At 46.3% G+C, this 10842-nt stretch overlaps 2 protein-coding genes across 2 annotated transcripts; both read right to left on the minus strand.

Annotated features, from left to right (window-relative positions):
- Nucleotides 1-213: 213 nt before the first annotated feature.
- Nucleotides 214-5634, minus strand: LOC9267512 (uncharacterized). Its single transcript, XM_066304024.1, has 12 exons — nucleotides 4305-5634; nucleotides 3901-4191; nucleotides 3737-3796; nucleotides 2285-2497; nucleotides 2081-2165; nucleotides 1847-1990; nucleotides 1647-1763; nucleotides 1453-1550; nucleotides 1246-1334; nucleotides 723-818; nucleotides 512-599; nucleotides 214-419 (listed from the first exon to the last, which is right to left on the minus strand). The coding sequence occupies exons 1-11, from the start codon at nucleotides 5607-5609 to the stop codon at nucleotides 527-529; spliced, it is 2571 nt and encodes an 856-aa protein (XP_066160121.1). The 5' UTR covers nucleotides 5610-5634; the 3' UTR covers nucleotides 214-419; nucleotides 512-526.
- A 189-nt stretch (nucleotides 5635-5823) lies between these two features.
- Nucleotides 5824-9524, minus strand: LOC4347872 (uncharacterized protein At3g49055). Its single transcript, XM_015756125.2, has 5 exons — nucleotides 8233-9524; nucleotides 8066-8142; nucleotides 7509-7620; nucleotides 7276-7392; nucleotides 5824-6410 (listed from the first exon to the last, which is right to left on the minus strand). The coding sequence occupies exons 1-5, from the start codon at nucleotides 9364-9366 to the stop codon at nucleotides 6063-6065; spliced, it is 1788 nt and encodes a 595-aa protein (XP_015611611.1). The 5' UTR covers nucleotides 9367-9524; the 3' UTR covers nucleotides 5824-6062.
- Nucleotides 9525-10842: the final 1318 nt, after the last annotated feature.

The raw sequence follows: 10842 nt of genomic DNA on the forward strand, positions 1-10842 counted from the left end.
ATCTGGGCCGTACATATTTTAAAATAAATCGACAAAAGTGAAATTAAGCTTTGTTTATATAATAATGTTGTGACTTGCCTGTAATTAGAATAGGGATTAAATTTTATACTCTTACCACTGGATCACTGATTAGCATGACAGTTCAACCATGCCATTGCTCCAAAAAAAAAAAGAAAAAGAAAATAAGAGTCTCACAAGCTATTGGCAGTGAAGTGATATAATGAAGTAAATTATATTTAAATTAAAATAGTATTCTGCTAAGTCATCAGACTAGGCTTGCATTGCCTACACAACCACTTTGTAAAATAAAAAGGTTTACAGTGGCCTGCCCTTCCCCTAAGAGGTTAATAGTATCTCCCGGCTCTGAAACTAATCCAAGGGCTAGCTTTGCGGTACTGTACATTCATCTGTCATTTCCCCTGCGGGCAACACAATTGTACAAAGTTTCCTCAGTCGAGTTCAATTCCCAGAAGTTGAGTTGAATGAAAATCATCTTGGTTCAGAAAGATACCTGTCCTGAAAATTATTAGGTAGAAATAACAGGCCTTGGAGGAGGGGGAGGAAGAGGCATCCTTGAAGGCGCATCTGCAGCCAGATCACTGAACACCACAACACAATAGGAAAATGAATCAGAATTCAGAACCAAAAGAACATTCCTAGCAGGTAGCAACAGGTGAAACCAGCTATTTGTATCTTCAGTTCCTGTCAGATATGCTACAAACCTGATCCTCTTGCTGATTATGGCTGCGTACTGGCTCGGTATCTTCTTCAGCGCTTCTAAAGCAAATTGTTCCTCCTTCTCGGTTTCAGGCATTTCTCTTGACATTATTATTTTGGTGAAATCAACAAACTGCGAAGACAAAACTAGCTTAATTATGAGCAAATCCTCCCATATAAATCAATGTTGTGATGCCCAACAAACACCTGGAAATTGTCAAACAGCTGTCGATCCTCCTGACAGTGCATCAGCTGCTCATCCCATGGACCATCGCCCACTCCGACAAGCACGATAGAAAGAGGGAAATGAGTGCATAGCATAAGTACACATTTTCCTTACTCAAATTCAAGTATAGCTATATATTTTAAAAGAATAGTAAGTTGCACCTTATGTTTTTTTTTTCGCCGGGCTGGCGGAAGCCAGCCGAAGTTTATTAATATAGGGAAAAAAGTTGCACCTTATGTTCAGTCAGTACTTTTAGATAGAATTCAGAAACATCTAATCTAATTAGTGTTGCCACTATGTACCTCGCCTGAACAAGAGCCTGTAGAGTCCTTTCTTCCAGGTAGTTCTCATCCCGATTGTTCGCAGAGTTAGCACCACAACATCTTGGAACCTGAGGTAGCATGAGCAAAATACATGGATTAAAAAAAAACTAGTGGAACAGGTAAGGTGTCAATAAGATTCTGGAAGAACGGCAACTTCTTTTCAGAAGTTCAGAGAAAAAGGCACACCTGCCCATCAGCTATTATCAGTAGGATGTGATACTGGTAGCCGGAGTCCTGAGTTATTCTCATTGCAGTTTCTATTATTGGAGCTAAAGATGTCGGACCTAAACCACAACTCACCAGTTATCTTTCTGAAGAAGAGAGATGAATTCATCGTTCATCCTTCGCAAGAATGAACTCGTCGGTCACAATATAGATACCTGACAGCCGGACACGTGGCGCAATTTCTCTGTATCCCCTTAGAACTTCAGAAACACCATTGCAATACTGTCGCCTGCCCGAGTAGAAGCTGAAGACATTTTGGTCGTGCGTCGATGCTGAAAATCACTTCATTTCTGAACAGAGAAATGCAGATTGCAGAGAGAAAGAACTAGAAGACGATGGAGAAGCTTTTGCTTACTGTCCCCAAATCCAAAACATGGGATCCTGTTGTCTTCGTCGAACGTCGATAAGGTCTTGCCGATGATACTAATCGCTTGCTCGTACGGGTTGAGGGAGTCCTCTGAAATGTGATGCAGGCTTCTCCCGTTGAAACAATGTTTCCCTGAAAATTTCCACCCGCTGATTAAACCATGACGTGAGGCAACACTGCAACAATGAGAAATCTCGATTCTTGGAAGCTAAAAATATATGCCTGTCCACTCATTGCTTTTGGTGAAATCCACTCCAATGATAATATTGGACGACTCGAGACCGACCTTTTCAAGAGCTTCCTTAACCTGCATGGATGAATCATGCAAAGATAACTCAACAATACACTTCTGAGTAACTGGATGATAAATTGGCAAATCATGCAAAAAGTTCAGTTCAAGAACTACTCATACAGGCTGCAACTGACCTGATCCAAGGTATCATATCTCTGCGAATCCCAGGAGTTGTTGATCCTCAGGTTGCCGATCTCATCTCTATTCAGGCGTACAGTCCAAGAATAAATGGTCCAGAACAGCAGCAAGAAAGTAGAAAAGAACATGCCGATTCTCGAAGAAAGAAGAAGACTGTGAAGAAAGAGCTCAGCACGAAGATGAAGGCGTTTCACAGTAGCATGGTGAGCCTATATACAGTAACGAAGGAAGCGAATCAGCTGAAGCGAAGGCGAGCGATTGGTCGTCAGGAAGCTTCAGAGCAACAACTCTGTTGATTTAAAATTTTAGATAAAAGAATATGGCAAGAACGCGCAAGGGTTGTCGCTGTGTACGCTGAAACGAGTAGATGGTGGTTGCCGTGAAAATACTAGGCTCAGGCTGTTTTACAATGCTTGATTGCTTGATGCATTTTTCATTCTTTCAGTCTTCAGACAAAGTGCAGCTGTTTTGCTAGCACTGACTAATTGAGTAGTACTACTGTAATCTCTTGCTCTCGCACCACGTACTAATTAAGTATAAAAACGGTAGTGGCAGGCAAGAAGGGCAGCGAATTCTTGGAGTTCTTCTTAATTGACTCGTGAGTTCATACCTGAAAGAAAAGAAAAGTGGCATGGCTAGTGGAATATGCTTTGGTGTTGTGGTTGGCTGGCTAGTGTAGTGGCATGGGATTTATCTAGCATAGAATTCAGTTAAGAGCAATACTAAAATATGGTATCCATGTAGTAACATATGATTAAAATATCACCGAGTTGCATGATGCCATAAGCGTAGCATTTGCCTTGACGGGGAGAAGAGGAAGAAAAGAAAAAAAGCAATCCGCGTTCAGTGAAAGTGAGACGGCCTGCAGGACGACGACTTGACCTGACGAGCCGGATGCTACAGTCATGTGGCGAGCACTAGACCAGCAGCTCAGAATCTTGTTCTATTTTCCCGCAATTACCTGCCCGGAATGTAATAACTTTCTTAATTTCGTAATCGAATTCGCTAAAGAGAAAGCAATATTCTGATGAGTGAGTATGAGAAAACCGTGTAGTAGTCCCCCCAAGATCAATGCCACTCAAATAGTTATGATTTTTTTAAAAAAAATTGATAAAATATATTAATACGTAATATATCACTCTACAAATTTGCAACTTAAAATTCATAGCAACTTGTGAGTATGACAAAACCGCGTAATATTCTTTTCCCCTGAAGATCGATGCAGATATATTTATATAGAAGAGGATATTTATATAGATGTGTGTGTGTGAATGTAATCATATGAACTTCCAAATAGAAGAGATTGCCAAATGAAGGTTGGTATTCCAGACTCTCCTCTCCTCCTTCACATGAAAATAACCATCAGCATCGATCATCCATTTGCGTTGCCTCGATCAGCTCTTAACAATTTGCAAGTTCACTGAGCGCATGCAGTGCTAGACACATACAGATGATCCCCTTTGGTCCTTGTCTGCAAATTTTACTCGCAAGGGACGCCCATCCAAAATCTGCAAGAAGTTATCATCAATTCATCATTCACGGAAGATTATACATCAATCCCATGTGGATTTACGCAGCGAATTAACTAATTAAGCACATACATCATACTGACCTGTCCATTGAGCATGGTGACAACGTCGGCCGGTTCAGCATCCGCTGCGATCGCCATTGTTGCGAATCCAAAACCTCGTGAAAAACGTCCCCTGCTACTTCTCTCGCACATCACCCTCGCATCCGTAACCACTACGAATCCGTCATGCCCATGCCCATGCTTGCTCTTGATCTTGCTCATCAAGAAGCGTCTCAGCCCATGGCTGTCTACCTTCCTCGGCAGATTGCCAACGTGGATCCTCATTAGTTGCACATTAGGCTCAACAACCTGCAGGCCTCTCTCTTTGATTTCCTGCATCGATCAAGCTAGGCTTGGTTAATTAATTAACTCGCAGATTATATATATAGTATCACTGATCATTATTTCTACTAGATGGATCACTTTTGTGCGCGCGGTTGGGTTACCTCGATGGTGGTGGGAGCAAGAGCAATGGCAGGCGGCGGCGGCGACGCGAGCCAGATGCAGCCGTCGCCGCCTTCGCTCCACCACTGGGCTACCGCGCGAGGAAGCAGCTCCACCACCTCCGACGTGGCGTCGCCGAAGCTGTACCTCAACACGCGGCACCGCTCACGCCCCGCCGCCGTCGCCCACGCCCACCTGTGGACGAAGTAGGCGCACCCGCTGCCGCGGCCCACGCCCAGCTGCGCGGCGTCCATGGCGAGGCTGACCGGGCGCCCCAGGAACAGCGCGCGGTCGTCCATGCTCCGGCCGTCCTTCCTCACCCACACCCAGCTGCCGCCGCCCTCCGCCTCCAGCGCGTACACCGACACCGACAACGCGCTCGCCAGCGGCCTGCCGGCGACACGGCAGCCCCGGACGTCGCTGCAGTAGCCGCTGTCGGCGAGGACGAACGCCCAGAGCAGCTCGCCGCGATATTCGAGGAGGTGGCTGGATTGGATCTCCTTGCCTGGCTCTTCTGGCCACCACCGACTCCACTTGCCTTCGCCGGCGGTGGTGGCTGCTCCGGTCGTCACGACGCACCAATAATCCTTACCATTGTGCAGTAGCATCTTGCCGTCGTCGGTATATAGGACACGGCAGACATCCCTCAAGAGGTAGGGGAAGTTGACAATGAGATGCCTATCCATGAGCATCCACGCCTCGTCGCCGGGACGCAGGATTGCGGCGTGGAAGTGGCACCTGTACGCGTGATCGTATTGATCCCAATAGGTTTCACCAAGGGCGTACACAAAGACTGTGCCGTCGCCGGAGACGGAGAAGAAGAAGTGATCGGCCCACGTCTTCATCTCATCTGGGCAGGAGGGCAGAGGGGTGGTGGCGGCGGCTCCTCCGGTCATGATCAGAGGGTAGTAGAGGCTGCAGGGCTCGCCGTCGTAGCCGATCGCCAGCTGGCTCTTGGTTGGAATTCGGATCGGGGCGGCGGCGGGGTGGCGGCTGGACTTGGAGAAGACGCAGCGGGCGGTGCGGTGGCCGGTGGCGTCGCCGGGGGAGAGGAGCCACGGCAGGAAGGTGGGGGGATGGGGCGGGAGCGTGCGGCGCCATGACTTGCAGACGGCGTGGAAGCGGGCGAAGTCGGCGGTGGCGTGGAGGCGGCGCGAGATGTCGGCGAGGAGATCGAACGGGAGGTCCGCCCATGGGGGCACCACCACCACCACGTGCTCTTCTTCTTCACTTGCCTTCGTCAAACCGGCCGATGCGCGGCGGCGCGCGCGCCGTGCGCTGGTCCGTTTCTTTGGTTCGTCGGGCATCGTCGCCGATCGTCGAGTAGCTAGGTTCGATGTGGAGTAGGACAAGTACTCCGTATTTGTTAGGGCGAATGGACTTGGCCCGTGGGCCTTCTCCGAATTTATTTGGTAGGCCCATTACATTTGGTTTGTTTTAAACAAGATATATACTAGATAAATTTACAGTTTAATTTTGGCAAAGACGGTAAGTCTTGTACCAGTTTTACAACCCAACCAGTTGTTAGAAATTACTCCACTTTTGTTTAAAGATGAACTTATTGACAGCTTAACTATAATCCCAACTGCATGATTTTACAATTGCACCGCCGCATCTAACACCCTCGTGAGTTTTTGCACAAGCATTAACAATTTTCCCGAACATCTACACAAATTAAAAAAAATGAAATCTCCTTCTCACGTTTTTTTTTTCCTTTCAAAATGTCGTGTATTTCTTCAATCTGTATAGATATGGCACAACTATATCAGAGGTTCAGATAGCTCCATCTCGTTGGAGGTTTGATCTGCCTCTGTCGGTGGCAATCGCACATAGTTCAGCCCCAACCATTGCCATGGCCAGCACATATACCTATGCCCGTTGCGATTGCTCGAGTCCCTTCTGTTGTCTGATTCTTCGAGCTGCCTATTGATCTCTTCCAGTCTCTCTCGCAGCCTGGTTGATCTCATATCCGCTAGTTTCAATGATTTCTCTGCGGCATCACGTGCCGCCATTGCTGCAGCCGCTGTCTCTTCCTTGAACTTCAGTTTGTTCTCTAGCTCCAGCATTGCCTGTTTAGCTTCGTCTAATTCCTTGTTTAGGGAAGATAGCTGTGCAACAAAGCATAGTTAGAACAAGGACAACTTATCAGCTATCGGTTCTTCTACAAGACAGATCTCAAAAGCCTGTAGTATGAAGAGCAAAAAGGATTCAATGACTCTATCAAGGGCTCCTTAAGATTCTGTACCCTTCACAGTTCATACAGCCACTGCATAGCTAATGGGGAACAGCTACATCTAATGCCAACGCCACCACAGATACCTAGCAAATTTCATCCTTAGGCATCTTTAATTTGTTTTCTTAGACTCAACAATGGAAATAACCAACCTGAACAAACTAAAACCCATTTGGTTTTTAGTATAATCAAGCAATAAGACCACACCTTAACCAAAAATTGGGATAATGAAATCCAGGTGTCATTAATTTCCATGGCCTAACAAAAAACAAGTGTAGAAGCTTTTCATTGATGACAAATTGACAACTGAATGGAGCAGCGCAGCCATAATAATTCTATCATGGATTATTAATCAGAGTATTGATCAGGTTTCACAAACATTGTTACGTCTTGGAAAAGGACACAGCCCCTGCTTAATTCCAAACTCATGTCAGGGTATTAATGATGTTTTCACTAAATGTACAACAGACACATCATTTAGACTCCAATCTCTTCCTTTAGACACATCATTTAAACAGCTGCAATACGACTTGCAGATTATCTCCTTTTCTATATACTGTAACTACATGCTGTCAGCACACCTAAAAGAAGCTGCAACACAGCATATGACAGTCTCATGTTGGCAGACAAAACAAGTTTACCATGCTACGATTAATATGCACTGAGTTATCTCTTTCATAGTGCAACTTATGAAAACATGCAAGATTATGATCGTATGAAGCATGTTTGTAACAAAGTACCTGAGTTTCAAACTCTTGCTCAATTGCTTTACCAGCTTCAGCTTCTTCCTCTGCTGCCATCTTCCATCTTTTGATCTCCTCTTCAGCAGCTGTTACATCCATCATCAGACCCTCAACCTTAAGAGTGTACATAACACGTTTAGTCGTTGGCATACAAGCATCAGTGTAAAATAACTCGGAAAAGAAAGGTGTGATAACTATTAAACCTAAAAAAATCAGTAGTAGAAAATTACACTTTCATTTGCCACCCTTTCCTTCTCTTCAAGATGCTTTATTTGCTTCCGTAGCTGGGCAATCTCTTTTTCTTGCCCTTCCAGTCTTGTCCGAAGTAGACCAGACTCCGCCCTTGAAACAAGCAAAGCACACAATTAGGATAAGTTTAAAAAATAATTATATAGAATCAGTGCACGGGCTGGAACAAAATCAGGATATTTTGAAGAAGAAAAATGCACTAGGTGATAAGTGATAGCATTTAGCACATTGCAGCTCAGTTGTCCATATCGAGATGTCAAGAGTGTTGCATTTCCCAATGTTTCATTGTAAATCGTAGATATTATTGTTTCTTACACAGAACTTCAAAAGACAAATGCTTCAGACCACATGTCTAATTGACAGCAAGTGTGTCTTGGTCTTTTAAAATTCTTTGTTGCCATGTAGTTCAACAGGCAGCGAAAGTGACAACACAATAAAGGAAACACACAGTTCTAGTGAGTTTCCTGCTACCCTTCAAACTAAACTTATGGTACACTGGGAGTAAACAGAACAAAAATTCGTCAGTGGAGATAGCTACCTTAGTGCTTCAACAAGATGTTGCAGCTCAACAATCTTAACTTGGGACTCCTTCATGCTATTCTCCAATTCCCCTGCCTGCAGCATTGAGTGCATGATAGATAATTTAGTTGTACCGTATTAAGTGGTCCATGAACCTGCAACATTATAGCATTACAAAGATCTTACTAGGGTATAGACTTCATCTTTCTCCATGCTCCCTGGCCTGTGCTCCCTGCGCTCTTTGAGCCCAACCTCAATTCCGGCCTCCCTTAGTCCATCCTCAGCAACCTTGAGCACCTCGCTGGTGTTTGATTGCAGCGCGCTGCGGAGCAACACCCCAATGTGCTCTTTCTCCCGCAATAGCTCATCCACCCTCGCTTCCAAATCCCTCACTTTGCTTTCCTTTTTATCAACCCATGCCCCAACCTTGTGCAGGGCAGTGGTAGCGAGATCGTACGCCATCTTGGTCCCTTCCAGGGACACCTTGAGGCTCTCCTCCACGTCGGTCTCCTTCCAGACGAACACCGAGTCAGAGAGCGCGCTCGCGGCATCCGCGTCCACTAGCTTGACCACCTCACGTATCTCGTCGTACACCTTGGAGGCGCAGGCGATCTGGTCGGCGAGCACGGGCCTCTGCGCGTCCAGCTTGGTCTCCAGGAAGGCGAGGTTGTTCCGGAGGTCCGAGATCTCGGCGTCCTTGTCGGAGAGGGACTTGGAGAGGGAGTCGCAGTGGGCGGACCTGGACGCGAGGGACGCCTCGAGCTCGGAGACCTCGATGGCGATCTGGTAGTTGCGGTGCTCCATCTGCTCGCGCGCCCTGTCGCGGTCGCGGTTGGCGGCGTCGATCTGGGAGAGGAGGTCATCGACGATGTCGTTGGCGCGCTTGAGGACGCCGTAGGCGATGGCGGGGAGGCCGGAGGAGTACTTTTGGGAAGTGGGGAGCGGCGCGGGCGAGGCGGCGGCGGAGGGGGAGGCCTTGGCGGAGATCCTCTCGAAGCCGGAAGTGAGCATGGAGGAGGCGGTGGAGGCCTCGGTCTTGAGGTCGTCGTGCTTGCGGAGGACGTTCTGCGCTAAGGCCTTGACGCGTTCGGAGCGCTTCTCGGCCTCGGCGAGGGATTCCTCGGCCTTGCGGCGGAGGCGGCGCTCCTCCTCCAGCTCGGCGGCCAGGTCGTGCAGGCGCTGCGCCTGCGCATGGGGTTGGGGTTGGGGTTGTGAAGGAGATGGGGATTTTTGGGAGGAGGAGGTGGAGGGAGGGGGCGGGGGCGGGAGAGGGTCCTCCTCGTCGACGTCGGAGAGGACGGCGTCGCCGTCGTCGGCCATGGGGGGAATCGAAGAGGGAAGCTTAGCTGGGTTTGGGTTTCGTCGGCCTCGCCGTCGCCGGTTGGGAGTTTGGACCGATGCGATGCGATGCGATTCGGTTGCGACGGCGACGCGGCGGAACACAAGCCTTCGAGGAGTGGGTTACTTCATCACTTGTTGGGTAGTATAACGTGGCTCGGGTGGGATAATAACATAACAACTCCTGTTTGTCTGCCGATTCGTTGAAATTTATCGAATTCGCTCAAATCTTTAACAACGCCTAAATTTTCCATTTAAAATCCTCTGTGTTATCTGTCTACCATGTGCTACGTACATCAATACCACGTGTCTGTATTACAAAAGATAATAGGGTTATGGCTTGTTTGGTAACTCGAGAGAAGGGGATTGGGAGTTTACACGAGAGAATTGACGGTGAAATTAATATGAGAATTTGATTTTTAGTTTAGTCAGAGATTAGGTCATTAATAAAAACGGATGGCTGAGATTTGTTTACACAAATTAAAGGAGGAATTACCTCTCAATTACCTCCTCCTACCCAGGTATTGAAAAGAAGGGAGTTCCTTCCTCAGTTCCCCATCCCCATCCTACCAAAATTCACATGTGTCCCAACCAAACAAAACAGTTAATAGCCTCATCCTTCTAAACTCCCAAGTCCCAATCTCTCCTAAAAACTCCCTCCAACCAAATAGGCCGTTAGAGTTTGGGCTTATATGATTGCGACGGCGACATGGCTCAACAAAGGCCACCCTCGAGTCTTCAACGGTGGGTTACTTCACTTGGGTATAACGCGGGTCGGGTGGGTTAACAACTCACTATCTGCTCTATCTCCAATTAAAAATGTTGTTCAAAGCCTTTAATGGCCAATTCACTAAAACTTATCCTTTTGCATCTACGATTCAAATGGGTTCAATTTATGCACCATCGATATGTCGTGTACTCACATGAATACATGAATATTGTATGTTTCTATTGACAAAGAGAATATATTTGAGTAGAGAAACAACTAATCTAATTGTATATTTATTCATTATGTTGATACTTGTTTTTTTTCAATTGTACGGTAAATAAGTTATATTTTTTTTCTTATCTAGCTTCACAAACTCCATGACAAAAATAACAGTGTATCCAATTATACTCTTGATATAAGATGGTTTGATACTACTCGGACTTGATGTGTCTAATACATATATTGTATATAGAACATGGTTGCACAAAGCATCTGAATCCCTACCCACAAAACAACGTAACATGGCAAACTATATCTTACGTGAAATCTCCATCAACTTGGATAGTTTCAATTTCTATCGGCTATGATATCACTGGTCATTTAGCCATTTCCACCCATTGAGGACTTTAAAGGGCTGTCCTATAGTAGCCATCCCATATAAAGGATATCGAACGCTCTTACAACATTGGACATGCTAAAAATCATGTCTCACAACCAAATCGATCGAGTGTAAGTGGTCGTTAGTGTTT

This window comes from Oryza sativa, chromosome 9, assembly GCF_034140825.1.
Source record: "Oryza sativa Japonica Group chromosome 9, ASM3414082v1".
Classification (NCBI taxonomy): domain Eukaryota; kingdom Viridiplantae; phylum Streptophyta; class Magnoliopsida; order Poales; family Poaceae; genus Oryza; species Oryza sativa.

What these genes read in the sequence shown, in the direction of transcription:
- LOC4347872 (XM_015756125.2), bottom strand. Translation starts at nt 9,366, where the DNA reads ATGGCCGACGACGGCGACGCCGTCCTCTCCGACGTCGACGAGGAGGAC. An exon ending in AAGATGAAGTCTATACCCTA is followed by an intron (nt 8,143 to 8,232) that starts GTAAGATCTTTG and finishes TCAATGCTGCAG; the next exon opens with GCAGGGGAATTGGAGAATAG. An exon ending in AAAGGGTGGCAAATGAAAGT is followed by an intron (nt 7,393 to 7,508) that starts GTAATTTTCTAC and finishes TACACTCTTAAG; the next exon opens with GTTGAGGGTCTGATGATGGA.
- LOC9267512 (XM_066304024.1), bottom strand. Translation starts at nt 5,609, where the DNA reads ATGCCCGACGAACCAAAGAAACGGACCAGCGCACGGCGCGCGCGCCGC. An exon ending in TGATAATAGCTGATGGGCAG is followed by an intron (nt 1,335 to 1,452) that starts GTGTGCCTTTTT and finishes ATGCTACCTCAG; the next exon opens with GTTCCAAGATGTTGTGGTGC. An exon ending in ATAATCAGCAAGAGGATCAG is followed by an intron (nt 600 to 722) that starts GTTTGTAGCATA and finishes TGTGGTGTTCAG; the next exon opens with TGATCTGGCTGCAGATGCGC.